Source organism: Thermothelomyces heterothallicus (genome assembly GCF_042370625.1).
Source record: "Thermothelomyces heterothallicus CBS 202.75 unplaced genomic scaffold P884_scaffold_1, whole genome shotgun sequence".
Classification (NCBI taxonomy): Eukaryota; Fungi; Ascomycota; class Sordariomycetes; order Sordariales; family Chaetomiaceae; genus Thermothelomyces; species Thermothelomyces heterothallicus.
Window position 1 is genome coordinate 2194288 of NW_027192562.1, and position 15799 is coordinate 2210086.

The 15799-nt window shown below is 56.2% G+C and overlaps 4 protein-coding genes across 4 annotated transcripts; 3 read left to right on the forward strand and 1 right to left on the reverse strand.

The window, feature by feature from the left end:
* Window positions 1-111: 111 nt before the first annotated feature.
* On the forward strand, window positions 112-3834 carry P884DRAFT_234876 (OPT oligopeptide transporter protein-domain-containing protein). Its single transcript, XM_069439929.1, has 8 exons — window positions 112-1246; window positions 1362-1684; window positions 1753-2092; window positions 2157-2375; window positions 2422-2617; window positions 2675-2880; window positions 2935-3176; window positions 3263-3834. Exons 1-8 carry the CDS (start codon window positions 561-563, stop codon window positions 3751-3753), a joined length of 2703 nt encoding a protein of 900 aa, XP_069301966.1. The 5' UTR covers window positions 112-560; the 3' UTR covers window positions 3754-3834.
* Window positions 3835-6702: 2868 nt separating this feature from the next.
* On the forward strand, window positions 6703-7985 carry P884DRAFT_10476 (Intradiol ring-cleavage dioxygenase). The gene is made up of 2 exons (XM_069437040.1): window positions 6703-7162; window positions 7221-7985. Exons 1-2 carry the CDS (start codon window positions 6929-6931, stop codon window positions 7926-7928), a joined length of 942 nt encoding a protein of 313 aa, XP_069301967.1. The 5' UTR covers window positions 6703-6928; the 3' UTR covers window positions 7929-7985.
* Window positions 7986-8030: 45 nt separating this feature from the next.
* P884DRAFT_10498 (fungal-specific transcription factor domain-containing protein) lies at window positions 8031-11857 on the reverse strand. The gene is made up of 7 exons (XM_069437043.1): window positions 11619-11857; window positions 10484-10910; window positions 10169-10386; window positions 9767-10118; window positions 9008-9698; window positions 8253-8941; window positions 8031-8150 (listed from the first exon to the last, which is right to left on the reverse strand). The coding sequence occupies exons 1-7, from the start codon at window positions 11697-11699 to the stop codon at window positions 8134-8136; spliced, it is 2475 nt and encodes an 824-aa protein (XP_069301968.1). The 5' UTR covers window positions 11700-11857; the 3' UTR covers window positions 8031-8133.
* A 2048-nt stretch (window positions 11858-13905) lies between these two features.
* Window positions 13906-15417, forward strand: P884DRAFT_274247 (uncharacterized protein; the record flags this gene model as incomplete). The annotated part of the gene is made up of 6 exons (XM_069442696.1): window positions 13906-14207; window positions 14308-14477; window positions 14564-14617; window positions 14901-14952; window positions 15070-15088; window positions 15241-15417. 6 exons carry the CDS (start codon window positions 13906-13908, stop codon window positions 15415-15417), a joined length of 774 nt encoding a protein of 257 aa, XP_069301969.1.
* Between the last annotated feature and the right edge of the window lie 382 nt (window positions 15418-15799).

Below are 15799 nucleotides of genomic sequence, written 5' to 3' on the forward strand. Positions count from 1 at the left end.
CAGGCCGGAGAGTGTGGAGGCACTTTGCCCGGGAGCCACTTGGCCGGAAAGCGAGCTGAATAAGACACCACCGGGCAAACACAGCGCCCGCGATACAGCATCACCTAAGGCCAATTCTCCTCATCCGGTCAGTCAGTCTCATTTTTAGCTTGGCTGGACATATATCTGGCTTGAGAACTTTCGTTAATTCCTCTGTTTAGACGGACCTGGGAAACAACCCTTTTACCTCGGGGCAAGTACTTCCACTCTCACGGCAAGGTCCGATCTGGGCATGCTCTTTCCTTGTTCAATTGCCTCGCTCAAGCAATAGATTTGATTCTGCCATTTGCGACTTCAATACCCTCCAGAAGAAAACGCGCCATAGAAGAGCGCGGCTCCGAGCCCGTCATCGCCACATTTCCCGCCTCAGTTTGCTTACTCACTCGCATGCTCCGGGAAGCCCTCGACTCGTCCCAATCTTGATGGCTCGGCAATTGATAATTTTTGGGGGATTTCTCTCAATCTCATGTTGATACCGCGATACCACGGATAAACTCGCCCTCCTCGAGGGGATATTTAACATGGCTAAGGCTTCGAACTCCACGTCCTCGGACGTGCCACTCCAGCCTCTCACACCATCGGGCGCCAGGAGAGAAGATTCTATGGCCGAGTCGACACGAGAAGCATCAATATCGACACCGGGACGCTCCCGCTCCCCGACACGGCCCTCCTCCCCAGAGTCCCCTCTGGCCCACCTCAGAGCCCGCATTCCCTTCTTTAGTCCCAGCCCCCACCGCGGCGACGACGGCGGCCATCTCGACAATGCCCGCTCGGACTCGGGCTCCGAATACGAACTCCTGCTCGACCCAAACCTCCCTGTTGACTGCTCGCAACGTCATCAGCCCCTTCCCCGCCACTCCCTTTCCAGCGTCGACCACCATCACCACCACCACCACCACCACCACCACCACCACGACGGTACTGGGCCCAAGATCTCTCTGGACTCGGAAGACCGTGACCCGTTAGTTTCTGGAGGTGAAGAGGGAGAGGACGGCGACGATCATGAAGATGAGGTAGAAGATTCGCCCTACCCAGAAGTCCGCGCCGCTGTCCACCCCTACGACGACCCGACCTTGCCGTGCAACACTGTCCGCGCCTGGGCCATCGGGCTGGCCCTGATCTTCTTGGGTGCGAGCATGAACACGCTCTTTTCGCTGCGGTCGCCCAACATCAGCTTGGGTGCCCTGATTGCGCAGGTTATTGCTTGGTAGGTTGCTGGTCCGGCCTGCTCCTCCTTAACGCTCTTGTCCTTCGTCCTTCTCCCCCCCCCCTTCTCTTCGCTTTTTCCTTCTCTCTTCCTCTGTCGCTAACCCTCAACCCAGGCCTCTCGGGAGGGGTTGGGCCCGGTTTGTTCCCGATAAAGAGGTCAGGATGCCGCTGCCATGGTTCGGCAAGGGTACGCGGATGGGCCTAGGTATCAAAAGGGTGAGGTTGGCATTGAACCCCGGCCCGTTCAACATTAAGGAGCACGCCATTGTCGTCGTCATGGCCAGCGTTTCCTTCTCCGTGGCGTATGCGACCGACATCATCCTGGCCCAGAAGGTATTTTACAAGCAAGACTTTGGCCTTTTGTGGCAACTATTTCTCGTTGTCTCAACCCAGAGTCTCGGCTACGGCATTGCCGGGATGATGCGGAGGTTCCTCGGTGGGCTTCCTTCTCCATTGCAATAAACCTCTTCGCTCCTGTTGGATGATACTGACCAGCAACGCAAGTGTATCCCGCCTCCATGATCTGGCCCGGCAATCTGGTGTCGGTAACGCTGATGAATGCCATGTACGAGAGCACAGAGGACAGAGATCCCACCATCATTGGCGGGTCGATGCCGCGGTACAGGTGGTTCGCTCTGGTTACCGCCGGATCCTTTATCTACTACTTCATCCCGGGCTTCCTGGCCCAGTTCCTCAGTTCGTTCGCCTTCATGACGTGGCTCGCCCCAGAGAGCCCCGTCGTCAATCAGCTGTTTGGATACACAACCGGTCTGTCGCTGCTGCCCATCACCTTCGACTGGACCCAGATCTCGGGCTTCGTTGGTTCGCCACTGATACCGCCATGGTAAGCTGCCTTCATCCAACTACATCTTGCGTGAGACGGGATTGCAGACTGACTCATAACGTAGGCATGCCATTGCGAACACAATGATCGGCGTTGTCTTGTTCTTTGTAGTCCTCGCCTCTGTCCTCCACTATGGCGGGGCTTGGTACTCGCAGTACTTGCCCATGAGCGACTCCAACACGTATGACAACACGGGGAAACCGTACGATGTATCCCGCATCCTCTCTGCGGACTACACGCTGGACCTCGAGGCATACAACAATTATTCCCCCTTATTTCTAAGGTAGGTTCCGGTTTCCGCCTGTTCAGTCCACGTACTAATGGACCAGCACAACATTTGCCATTTCCTACGGCCTTTCCTTCGCCGCCATTGCCTCGCTGATTGTATACACATACTTGCACCACGGCAAGACCATCTGGCGACAGTACAAGAGTAGCACGACGGAGAAACCGGACATCCACATGAAGCTGATGAGGCGATACAAGGAGGCGCCAACTTGGTGGTATATGTCGCTCTTTTCTGTGGTATGCTTGCTTTCTCCGTTGCAGTTTCAACACCCGGATCCGCTCACACACGATCAGATGCTCATCCTCGGCTTCGTGACCGTCCTCGCCTGGCCCACCAACATGACTTGGTGGGCCTTCTTGCTGGCCGTTCTCATCTCCTTCGTATTCTCCTTACCGATCGGCATCATTCAGGCTGTCACGAACAATCAGATTGGACTGAATGTGCTCACCGAGTTTGTATATGGATACATTCAGCCGGGCCGGCCGCTGGCTCTGATGATGTGAGTATCTCCTCGCCATTCCACCGGGCCAGGTCACCATGCTGATAAGGGCAGTTTCAAAACTTTTGGTTACATCACCATGTCTCAAGCCCTTACCTTTGTATCCGACCTGAAATTCGGCCACTACATGAAGATTCCGCCACGCACCATGTTCATGGCCCAGGTCGTCGCTACTACCTTTTCCTGTTTCATCCAGGTCATGGTCCTCAATTACGCCCTCAAGACCATCCCGAATGTCTGCGAGCCCACACAACCTGACCACTTCACCTGCCCTGGCGGGCGCGTGTTCTTCTCCGGTAATTCTCTATTCACAGCCTTTCCAATCTCCCCAGTTTTGAGTCTTTTTTTTATCGCCCTCGCTAACATTGCCGTGTGCTCTCAGCATCCGTAATATGGGGTTTGATCGGCCCCGCTCGCATCTTCTCCCCGGGCCAGATCTACTCTTCACTCTTTATCTGCTTCTTCCTGGGCGCGATAACGCCCGTCGTGATTTACTTACTTGCTAAGCGCCGCCCAAAGTCCTTCTTGCGTTACCTCATGGCTCCCGTCATCTTCGGCGGCGCCGGCGCCATCCCACCTGCCACCCCCCTCAATTATCTGTCGTGGGGCATCGTTGGCTATGTGTTCCAATATCTGATCAAGAAGAGGCACTTTGGCTGGTGGAGCAGGCTGAATTTCCTGACGAGTTCTGGGTTGGACCTGGGGCTGGCGCTGAGCACGCTGTTCATCTTTTTCGCCTTTACCCTAAGGGAGGTCGAACCACCCAGGTGGTGGGGTAACGAAGTGATCAAAGGGACAATGGACTATAGAGGGGAGGCTGTACAAGTAGTGATGGCCCCTGGGGAAACCTTTGGGCCAGCTGCTTGGGGCTAAGGTGCTACTTGATCCTGCTTGGCTGAGCGAAGTCCTCGCCGCATGGAGAACTTAAGTGATAACTGTTGTACAGCAGGGACTCGTTGCTCATCTGCTGGGGGAGCAAGAACGCTTCCAGCATCTACTGACCGATCCGCGTAGCGAGTTACCTAGGCCTTCAGCTCCCCTCCCCCCTCCCCCCCAACCCACCTTGCATAGGGAAGCGTGGCATGTGACTGTTAAACGTTGTACGTACGCCTGCACAAACAACCGTGTATCTGAGCAACCCGCCCACCCTCGCGTCTTCGGCTTTAGTCTATGCGCTGAAACCACTATCACCAGCCGGGATATGACGGCGTTCTACAACTCCGTACTTACCCGAAGGCGCAGTCGCACAATGACAAGAGGCAGGGGCATGTACTATGTACGACAAGTACGTGTATGTACGCCACCGTCTTTTTGACAGCTGTAATATAACACTACTACTACTCAACGTCTCAGCTCCGAAACAGATTAACTAGATCCAGACGGCTTTTTATTCCACCCCCCCATCTGGCTCACGGTAAAGTATGCATAGATCTCTTCACGATTTCAAGCCCCTAGCCAACCAGCGCGAGGCCCGCCGTAGAACTATAACTACCTAGAAAGTGGTGAAACAGAGCCGGCCCCAAGGCGAAGTGCCCTGCGCCTCATTCGTCTGCTTGGTTGTACCCAGTGAGACGGATCCCCAAGTGACAAGGACGTTTGAACTAGCTTATTACACAAGGGGCGCACGACAAAGAACCGGGTGGGAAGGTGGCAGGGTTAGGATCCCGTCTAACTATCCCACCACTCCCGGTCTCGCGTTGTTCGTCATACACCTATATGTACCTACACAATATCTCGGGTTCCGAGGCCGAGGGGATCACTAAGAGGAGGAACGACACGAAACGGGAAGCCAAAAGGGAAAATGCGGGAGGGGTGGAGGAAGAGGAGGAGAAGGGTGGGAAAAGGAAGAAGAAAATAACAGTTCCAGTCCAGGAAACTGGCCAGCCTCCTTTTGCTTTTGAGGACGACCAGTCATTTCCTTATCGGACCCAATGCAGAATCGACCCGGCGCTAGCAAACAAACAAAACAAAAGAAAGAAGAGGGGCCGGGTCGTAAATTCAGGATAATGTACCCTCTGACCTCTGCCCACTAGTGGACGATGGCACGGCCGAGGACGGACTCACCTACCCCCCCCCCCCCCCCCCTTCCCCCAAACTTGGACCAGTCGACGACCTGTATCCTTGACTGTGTCCAAGGACTCAAGTAAAACAGATCTGATATGCAATCAACTGACATTTCGATCATCAATGTATGGATGTACTGTACCATCCCATTTCATGAAACCTCTCCATTACTCGCACCATTTCCCTGGAGGATGAAAGAAGACAACACGTACTTTCAAACACCAAACGACCTAGCTTCTGTTACGCATTACACTCCCTTGGTCCCAACTCATAGGTAACGGAACACTCTGGGTTCAAGTCCAGGCTTGGGTTACCACACATGTTGGACTCGTGGTGGTGGACGTAGCATATGTACTCCGTACTGTGACGAGTGAGCGATCGCACCCTATTGGGCCGGAGCCTGGGCTTGTATGTATGCACCACACCACCGCAGCCCACCAACCAAAGATGGCTGGCAGAATCTGGAACGACCGCAACTCACTCCACATTCCGCGGGCCTTGTTTTGATTAATTTAGACCACACGTCATCGAGACGCTGACCGCCACATCTGCTGGGTTTCACCTCAGGCTGCGGCAATCGAAGCAGTCCTCGCTGGGACCAAGAAGGCCACAAAAGAAACGGCAACGACCCATCGGGTGCCTTGCCCGGATGAATCGGAGCTCACCGGCGTCTCTTGGCTTGCGCTCGGCTGCGCCGGGTCTTGCTCCGGTCCAAGGCATTTCGCCCCGGCTGACTGGAACCGGCATTTGTTTCGATCGATTCGCGCCACAGGAGCGGTACCCTAGGAACATCACACTTGTTGTTTGATCAGGGGGAAGGGGCGGTATGCGATGTCTGGCGACTGTGCTTAAACTTATTTCCGCGTTCGGGCAGGGTCTGCAAACGCTGCAAGGGTAGCCGCCTTGGTCGGTGCATTCCGATCTCTCAAGGCCTAGAGGGCCTCTTCGGTTCTCTGTTGCCGCTTGCGTAGTATATTTATTGCTGTGCCCCTCTGATTTGGCGCGATTGTCGCCGACGCGTACACTCGAACCATCTGCTCGCTGCTTTCCTTCTCCGAGACACATGCGAAATCCGGCTTCATCTCACCATGGGAACACCAATGTTGGCATCAAGCTGGATCTCCACAAGACCGCGCCGTCGGTTTGACACAGTATCACGCTTCTAGAAGATGTTCGTCCCGTCGTCTGTATTCCATATGTGGCCTGGATCCAAACATGTACAGATGCTGCAGGCGGTCAGCGGCTGCCAACCTCGCGCTAGCCAGGGGGGTTCTCACACCATTCCCTCTGTGTAGGCGGCGCACCGTCTTCCTGGATCCGTGGACAGAACTTGTTTCGCGGCTTGGCCCGCGACCGTTCGTGTCGATCGGTGAGACTTGTCCGAGCGTCGGAGTATGGGCAGCGGCCTGTATATCTCACTCATCTCATCGCCCAGGCAAGAGTCTGTGTCCTGGTTACTTGGTTTGCGAAAAACCTCTTGGGCCGCAAACTCGGCACGTCGCGTGTGTATGTACAAACAGTTGTCCGACATTCGGGCAGACCTGGCGGAGTCGCATGACCATGTTTCATGCGGGCCACGCAGGGGGGTTCGTAGATGTCAACAATCATTGATTGACATCGAATGACGAAAAGCACAGAGGCTGTCTTCAAGGGCGTCCTAACCCAACATGGCTGTATCGGCTGTTCTGTGCTGATGAATCTCGTTTGGTCGCACGGAGAATTTTTCATACTGTCGTTCGCCCATGGTTCATCCGTATTTCCATGTGATACTGTCCAATGCGGTGTGACATCCCTGTGTGCTTGTCCCTTGTTCCCTATGCTCTCACCAAAGGACAAGGACCAGGTACTTGAGGCGCCTTCTAGTCGCGGCTGGTCTCTCCCTCGTTTCTTTAAGGGTCCCGTCTGCCGCCCACCCCCTTCCCACGACCGTTGAAGTTTGGACCTGACACCCCTAGAATCCTCGTCTTTCACCACCAGCTTCAAGATGGGCCAGATGATACCCGACCTAACACCAGGAGCGGCTACGGCGTTCGAGACCAACAGTATGCCAAAGAAACCGCCATATGGTGGGACGTTCACAGACAGGGTCATCGCTGCCACAGGCCCGAACGCCAATCGGCGCCTGGCCGAAGTGATGCCCAGCCTTGTGCGCCACCTCCACGCCTTCGCGCGTGAGGTTAACCTGACTGTTGCTGAGTGGATGGCCGCCGTCGATTTCGTGAGCAACTGTGCATCGCTGCCAACACTCGGTGCTAGTTCATGCTGACGCGTCACAGATCAACGAATGTGGCAAGATGTCAGACGACCGGCGAAACGAGACCCAGCTCTTGTGTGATATTGTGGGTTTGGAAAGCCTGGTTGATGAGATAACGTCCAAGATGTTGGGGACTTCCAACTCCGAAACCCCCTCTGCCATTCTGGGCCCGTTCTACCGGCACGACGCGCCATTGTTGCCAAACGGTAGCTCCATTGTTCGAAATCTGAGTCCTGCGGTGTCCTGGTACGACCAAGCAGTCGCCGACTCCGCTCTGGTAACGGGCCGCGTCTTGGCAACCTCGGGCGCGCCGATTAAGGGGGCGATCGTGGATGTGTGGCACACGGCGCCCAATGGGTTGTATGAGCAGCAGGATGAGTCGCAGCCGGATATGAACTGTCGAGGCCGGTTCCAGACCGACGCTGAGGGTCGCTTCGCTTTCTATGCACTGCGGCCGGTCGCGTATCCTATTCCTAACGACGGACCGGCGGGGAAACTGCTGAACTTGCTGGATCGGCATCCTTATCGGCCGGGTCACATCCACGTCATTATTTCCGCGCCAGGCTTCCGAGCTTTGACGACCCAGTTGTATGACGATCGGGACGAATACATCTCCAAGGATGCCGTGTTTGCTGTCAAGGATGAACTGGTGGTCAAATTTGTACCACGCGAGGGAGACCCCAACGCGCGGTGGTCACTCAAGTACGACTTCGTGCTCGGTCGTGGTTGATCTCGGTAGTAGGGGGGTTATCAGGTGTATTTGTGATGTAGGCTGAAGCAGCAAAGAGGCACCTCGCCCCGTCTTCCTTTCGTTTCCTCACCGCTACACTCTGCAGCCAGCTGCTCAAAGTTGACTATTGCTCGGGGGAAACCGCAAAGTTTCCCCGAAACAGAATGTGTTTAAAGCGTCTCCGTGCCTTGATAGTGGCAAGAAATCAGAATACCGGCTTGTCTGCCAAACGAACCAGTTCCACGCATTAGCTAGAGCATATAATGAAAGGAACCCGGGCTATAGTTTTCTCGGTCGGGCAGAAGCTGAGGGTCAGGTACGCACCGTAAGGCTCTGTGGGCGCGCCAATAACTGGTGGCGGAAACTGTAAGGCAAGACTGCTGATGCCCGGGGCGACTGAAGAAACCGGGGGAAGGTAATTGGTACAGCTGTACCATAAACCGTCAATATCGAACTCGAAGTTTCCACGGAGCAGTTCAGTGGTCGCAAGCGACGAGTGGGCGAGCACAGTCGGACGGTTGCCCACAAGCGTGGCGGGAGGGATGGAAGCGTGTGGGGGCGACATGCCGCTGACCCTAGCTTCAAGGGCGGCGCTGGGAGCTTGGGCGGATAGCACGTTCAATATTGGCACCTTTGGTATCGATGGCGGGGTCAGCAAGCCGGGGTCCTGTCCGCTGGCCGTTTGAGATGTTCGCACGTGGATGTCCGTATCGAGAGCGGGCCCTGGAGGCATATGACCGGAAGTGGTTCCGGAGTGTGAAGGCTGGCTGTAGAGGCAGCTGAAGTCGTCTGAGAGCTTCGGTGCAGAGTGAGAGTGGTTCTCGGTCCACTTGTCGACTACTTGTGAGAACCTCGTAATGATATCGAGGACACGCTGCGCTTGCGAGTCGCTCTCGGCGCAGTACGCTACGATGTCTAGGGCGTCGCGCATGGTCTTGTTGTACTCGCTCGTATAATACAGGGAAGAGAACTGGTTCATGAGAATAACAAGGCTGGCAGCGAATACAAAGTATCTGGCGTGGCAGTCAGCTCAGAGTCTAAGAGGCGGCAGCGACGACATATATCGAGTAGGGACCTACATGACAAAGGGGTTCCGACGTGGAAGGTAACCATCGCCCCAAGCGCTTCGAGCTAGCCGAATTGTCCGGTAAGAAGCGATGACACATGCTTCCGAGAACCTTGCCATTGACGATTCCCGGATTTGCGCGGACTTCTTGATGCCTGACCGCTCCTCCACAAGCATCCAGTTGTGCATTACGAACAACTGCCTGGTGAGAAGAATGAGCGAGTGCAAAGAAAAGAGCCCGACGTGAAGAGAGGCGACTTGATGGGCTGGATCCGCCGGTCCCCCACCGGAATGGCGCCTGTAAGGTTGTGTGTGGGAGGCTTGATCCCAGTTTTTGGACATATCGACTATCTCCTGAACCCTTGCGGTGGAGATCTTTCTCCGCGAGAAGACCTTGAGCGTCACACCAATGATATGAGCGCTCTCGACACAGGCATCGAGGCATCTCGCATGGATCTGCTCGGCTTCCGATCCGGCCACGGACGGGATATCAGCGGCATTGTCGTCCGGCAGGATCTTGCAAGAGCAGTCGTCCTCGGATATGGCGGTCGGCCTCCCCAGTGTGGCAGCCAGAAAGCGGTCGAGGATGAACAGAGTCTTCCACAAAGTCCTCCGAACCCTCATCTGAGCTGGCGTGAAGATGAAGTCGTTCATTGTCTCCTCCCGATGTAAGCCCAAGGCGAAAGCAGAACGGACCGCCATGCCTAGATGGGGGGGAGCTGGTAAGTCTTCCTACAGGTGCTCGTGGTTGCACCATCCAGAGAGGACCTACCTAGATATGCATATGCCCTGTTCCTCTTGGAATTGACGAGCATGTAAATGGTCATCAAGGCCAATGATTGGATAGACCAGAAGTCTGCATCCTCGAAGCCGGCCGCAGGGTCGCACATGGACCTGGCACTTCGAAAGAAGAGCTCTGCCCTATTTGGCTGTGCTGCGAGCTGTCTTTGCACTACCAACTCCTCGTGACTCCCAGGGGGAGGCGTTGCCAAGAGCAGGCCAATAGCCAGCACCAAATATAAGTTGCAGAGGAAATCATTCCCGGAGGAGGGAGGGTCCCGGTAACACTCCTCGACTGACCTTAGGAAAGAAGCCTTGTCCAAAATTTCAACCAGGCCGCAAGTCTAGCGAACATCAGCAAGCGTTCTCGTCGGCAGTAGAAGGGTCGGCTGACATTCGTGAAGTAGGACGCTATGAGAACATCGGCGGTCTCTTTGTCTGGCAACGGGCTGGGAATCCGCACGTCGTCCGGGAAGTCGATGATGCTCTCCAGTATACGATGCCTCTTAGGATCATCGATGAACGGTGAGCCAATGTCTGACCCTGCGGTGTTCTCAATGATAATGCGAGTCAACTGCAGGATGGACAGGGTGGAGGCATCTCCGATGTACACTTGGTTAGAGCGAGGGTTAGCAAGGACGAGAAGCCAACATTTCTTTCTTTCTTTTTTTTTTTTTTTTAAAAAAAAAGCGCCCCGGAAGAGACTTACGGAGGCGACCAGTCTGATCCTGCAACATCCGAGTTTCCGTGTAAATGCTGGTCTCCTCGGGTAGCCCCTTCGCATTGTTACGACTCGATGTCTTTTTGGGATTTCGCAAGAAGCCTTGCCGGGTATGATCCTGGGCGGGCATCGAGAGCGGTGGTTGCGATGTCATCATCCCCGACATCGACGCGTCCCCCGGCTGCTGCTCGCTCTTCCGCGGCTGCCTCCAAGCTTGCATTGCGTCGCCGGAGTGAGGAGATAGTTCTTCTGGTGCCTTGAGGACCGAGGGTATTGAGGGCGGGGAATTATCCAGGTGGCGCCGCTTGGTTGGTGACGCAGCAGAGTCCGCAGCATGTTCGGAAGTGTTGTTTGGCGTATAGTGGCAGCTCAGTTTCCTCCTCTGACAAGTTTGGCAGGGGTTCATGCCATTGCACTGGACGGGAACTGTCAGCAAGGACGCAAGCCATGAGAACCCGATTCCGGAGCGAAGGAGGAACTATCACCGGAGGAAAGGCTCGACAGGATGACTTGGAGGGGGGAAAAAGCGTCCCTAGACGGGGGTGTCCGTCCGCTGAATTTAGGACCAACGACCGATGAGACTCGCGGGTTCTGGATTGTACTCACAGCCATCGCGCGTCTTCAACGTCGGCGGCCAGCAGACGCTGCACACTCGTGCCACTGGATCGGGGGCTGGGGGAAGCAGCCCACTTCTTCCCTAACAGTCCTTGTACTCTGCAACAATGTGACAAATGAAGGGAATACGAGGGGTGTTTGGGCACACCTCTTTGGGTCAGGCAGGCAACACTCCTCTCCTCGAGAAACAAGCACCACTGGCCAGGATGCATCACGACGAGGGAGATGGAGGTAGGCATATGTAAAGAGAGGATGGCCTTTTTTTTGTTTCCTCTCTCTTTTTTTGTGGTAAGAAAGTGAGACAAAACGGCGAACGGGGGATTACAAAGGTGCAGAGGCATCCCACTCCCCAAATCAGACTGCTGGAGAGCTGTGAGACCAAAGCAAAGACTAAGTTCTCGGGATCCAACGCGGCAATGCCGCGACCCTGGAGACCTTGAAGCACGAGGAGGGAGCAGTGAAGCGATAGCAAGAAACAAGCGAGAAGACAAGAAACAAAGACTCTCACCTTCTGCTTCCGGCGCTTGCACGAGTCGCAGGCCTGGGCAGTGCGCTGGCGCTTGTCGTCGGGAACCTTGGGGCGAGTCATGGTGGAGAAGGGCAGGTGAAGTTGGCGTGAGTCGCGTGGGGAGACGGGAGCAAACCCCCCGCCATCGGGTAGCAGACGCTCCTGCTCAGTCTGCTAGGCCGAGGGAGGCGGCAGCTGCAAGTGTGACGGCAATACGCGGGCAGCTGGACAAGAAGACGATGGAGAATCGGGAGACGAGCGCTAGGTTAGTGCGGTCGCGAAGGAGCGAGCGGCGGGGACCTGGCAAGAACGGATGATGCACGAGACACTTCGGCAGCAAGGCCGGCAGTGGGGAGAGAGCGGTTCGTCCGTCGGATGGTTGTAAGCTATCTAAGCTATGTGTCGTCTGTTGGTCCTGCGGGTTTTCTTTCTGGGGTCGGTCCAGTTTAGTGCCCGCAGCGGGAGAGCGCTTGGTGGCACGAGCCCATGTGCCGCAGGATGGTTGATCCAGGGTTGCGTCGGTGCCCAGTGTAGGGTAGGGAGCAGGTGCGAGGTCTTGGTGCTTGCGGGGACAATGTCAGTGTCGTCGAACGAGAATCACGGCAACCGGACCAGGCGAAGAGATATACTGAGCTGCTTCGGCCACCGGAAGTGAAGCAAGAAGGGGGAAGCCGAAGGCCGGAGGATGGGGCGGGAAAACACGGCCCTAGGAGGCGCACACCACGAGGCGGGTGGACGGTGCTAGGCGAGCGAGCCTCAAAAAGGTACCCTGGCCGACTTGTTTTCCTTGCTGCAAGCTGACGCTTTGGATAGTCTTGGGCCGTGCTGCGGCTTGCTTTTGCGCCCAAAACCATCCTAGATCAGCTCCAAGGCTTGCTACCCAGTGACTGGCGCGGCCCAGGGCAGCTGCATCAAACCCCGGCACGAGTGGCGCGTGAATCCAGGTGGCTGGATAACGAGAAGTCCAGCTCGCTGCTGGTGCATCAAAACAGCGCAGCAACCCAAGATGCGGGGGATGCGATAAGTTGGGAAATGGGGGGTGGTGCTCGAGAGCCACCTCCCAAGCAAGCCTCGCGCAAGATGGAGGCCGGCGATAGGCAGGGGCTCTGCCCAGCGCACGAAGCACGAAGCGGGGATGACGCGACTGCAGCCGTGATAGACAGCGTTGGGGACTTTGAGCGCGCTTGCATTGGCTCATTAGGCGTACGGCTGGCCTCGTGGCGCGTCTTTGGTGTTACCGTTCGTCCACCTTTTTTCTCCCCCCAGGAAGAAGGGGAGGGGGGAGAGGGGATGCGAGCCATTGCAGAGGCAGGGAACCGGGACATGGATGACCACACCGCTCGACTCGACATTGAGCGGGCAGTCAGAAGCGAAGAGACAGGGCACGATTGAAGCTCGTTCCATCACAGGACTGTCGCCGAATGCGAGCCCCGCGCTGTGAACCTCGGGGACATAGGACGAGGAAGCCTTGTGTGACCATAATTTCGATGAAGGCCCCCATGTTTGACGTGAGCAGGAGGCACCGTACCAGGTACGTATGTACATACCTAGCTAGGTAAAAGGAATAATGGGGATGTGGCGTGTGGCCGTCTTACGATATGACGGCCTCGAGAGCTTGGCCCTGGGCCGCGCAGAGGAGGGATTTTGCATTCGAAACTTAGTACTGCAGATTCGAGGTGGAGAGGCAAAGAATGGAATGGGAAGGAAAACGCGGCAAAAGCAGCGCGACGGGCAGGAACCAAAGGTCAAGAACTAATCCGTACTTACCTTGCCAGGTGCTTGCCTGCCTGCCTGCCTGCCTGCCTGCCTGCCTGCCTGCCTGCCTGCCTGCCTGCCTGCCTGCCTGCCTAGCTTGCCTTGACCTAACCTGCCCGAGACGGGCAGGGAAGAGGTCAGGTGAGACTGCTGCCAATGGTTCTGGACAGCGTTCCAGCTTCCACTTTTTGGGGCCGAGTAGGAGAGGCATAGCAGGTATCCAAGCATCGGATAATGCACCTAGCTCCAGCTCTTCAGTGGTCGGGGGGGCATGCTGCAGGTGCCCCGCAACCGATAAAAATGGCGCCCCAAGCACTCTCAAGATTACGGGATTAATTACGGGTAATTAGTGTCAAGCCCCGAGCTCTAGTGACAGGTTAGGTACCGTATGTATCTTCAAGCATCACACAAGAGATACTGATACCTTCCCTTCAGGTCGGAGTATCTTGCTTCCTGACCGAACACCTAAGGTACCGTTGGCGCAATTAATCTCACCTGCCTGACCTCCATCTTCTCGGATTGACCTGCAATCATGCCCATCTTCAACCTCAGACCTGCGGTTTTCGCAACCCGTGGGTTACCCCGAGACGACGGGACGCATGCAAATTTGGATCAGCTCAAGCACCATTGCGTGCATCGCTTCTTCCCGCGTTTCAGATGGACACCGCCGGTCCTCGAAGAGACACAGTCGGCCACATGGGCGACGAAGGGGTTCGGTTTATCCTTCCGTGCAGCAGTCACGTCCGCCGACCAACCACCGTCGAGTGGAGGAGGTGGGGGGATGCTCTTGGATGTTGCCGAGGACGGGAAGGAAGCCGCACTACTCCACGAACGGTTATGGTGCAGCTAATCCCACATGCCGACCACCCTACACTACAACAGTAGGTTACTCGGTTGGCACCTACAGTTTTCTCCTGCTTACCTTTTTCGGAAGCTACCTGACCTTCATCTACCCTCACTCAGTGGCGGTCACGGTCCCCAAGTTCCCTGCCGAGGGGCTCAACAAGGTGCAAACAACAGAGCGGCCGGGGGGTTCCGAGGACGGAAGAGGGATCGTTCCAACCATTCGCTTTCACCTGACCGACCTAGCCCGTTGGATCAGCGGTTGGCGGTTGGCGGTTGGCGGTTGGCGGTTGACGTGCAAAGGCACACACACCATCACCAACGCCGCCATTTCGGAATCACCACAGGCCAGGAGAAGATGTCTCGGCTGTTGCTGGCAACGCCGTCGGGGAACACTTATCGTAAGACCTGCAGGGATAGCATCCCCACGTTCGCGCCATTTCTGCAGCCGCCCATCCTGGATTTAGGAAGGGTGGCCGTCGAATGCTCGACTTTTTTGTATAACTGGCCATCCCCATACCCCCGCTCACAACGCACGACAGAATACAGGCTTTAGTGCTAGCACTAGTGTAGTGGGGGAGAGGACGGCGCAGCGGAGAGATTGATGTATGTACATACACATACTGTATGTGCATGACATACCTACCCGTACATACCTAGGTAGGTAGATGTCGCGCTAACCAGTCCCACGCAGGGTCCCGCCCGTCACCATCTCAACCAACGGCTTGCCTGCCTCGTCCGTCTCTGGGGTGCAGGTTCTACCTCCTACTTCGAAGGAGTGTACATACAGTACAGAAGCCGTGCACCGACTAACCCCCCCACCCCTTGCTCCCGTCTCTCCTTCTCTCAGCAGTGTCACCGAGGTTCCCCCGGTACGGGACTTCGTACTATCGCGGAAACGAGCTCAGCTTTCATCTCCTCCCATCTGGCGGGTACCTCCCTGCTTCTCCGTCTGCAATCCATCATATTCTTTTTATTCTTACCCGTTGTTACAGCGTCGGATCTCGTCGACCGCGTGATCCAGGCTCAGCGTCTCACGGCGGTCTTTCTTGCAGGTGACAAAGTTCATCGTTCTGCAACCAGAGATTCTGCCCTGGCTTTTACAAGACCACGCCGGACCGAGAAGCCATTGGACGCACTCCGTTATCCCATTGCTCTAAGAGGTGGTGGTGGAGAGGCGCCCTGGGAGCACGTGGTGTAGAACCTTGGATTCGCCAATGGCTCGCCAGCCCGCTCTCCAGCCCGCTCTCCAGCCCCTCGGAACCCGTCGGGAGCCAACCAATGCCGCAGATGGGTCGGAAAGGGGCGTGACCAGCAAGGACTCGCGGCAACGACGACTCCAATCATGCCAACCCCCCGCCTCTGTCTAGTGAGATCCGCCCGTTCCTGCCCGGAGATCCCCCCGAGCGCGTGGAGAGTGGGAATCTCGGAGCCAAGGCGCCGTCATGGATCTGGCAATGGCAGGGCCCCGGTTTCTGTCTCTTATGGCGGCCTACGCGCACAGACGAACCAAGATATCTATCACCACAGCTTCCACCCCAAGGTCTCTATCGTATTGTCGGTCCACTGGTGCGGGTCTCGCC

Coding starts and splice junctions, on each gene's coding strand:
- P884DRAFT_10476 (XM_069437040.1), top strand. CDS start 6,929: ATGGGCCAGATGATACCCGACCTAACACCAGGAGCGGCTACGGCGTTC. Junction 7,163..7,220: donor GGATGGCCGCCGTCGATTTC/GTGAGCAACTGT, acceptor GACGCGTCACAG/ATCAACGAATGTGGCAAGAT.
- P884DRAFT_10498 (XM_069437043.1), bottom strand. CDS start 11,699: ATGACTCGCCCCAAGGTTCCCGACGACAAGCGCCAGCGCACTGCCCAG. Junction 10,911..11,618: donor GCAAGCGCCGGAAGCAGAAG/GTGAGAGTCTTT, acceptor GTTCCCGTCCAG/TGCAATGGCATGAACCCCTG. Junction 10,387..10,483: donor GGATCAGACTGGTCGCCTCC/GTAAGTCTCTTC, acceptor GCTCTAACCAAG/TGTACATCGGAGATGCCTCC.
- P884DRAFT_234876 (XM_069439929.1), top strand. CDS start 561: ATGGCTAAGGCTTCGAACTCCACGTCCTCGGACGTGCCACTCCAGCCT. Junction 1,685..1,752: donor GATGATGCGGAGGTTCCTCG/GTGGGCTTCCTT, acceptor CAGCAACGCAAG/TGTATCCCGCCTCCATGATC. Junction 2,093..2,156: donor TCGCCACTGATACCGCCATG/GTAAGCTGCCTT, acceptor CTCATAACGTAG/GCATGCCATTGCGAACACAA.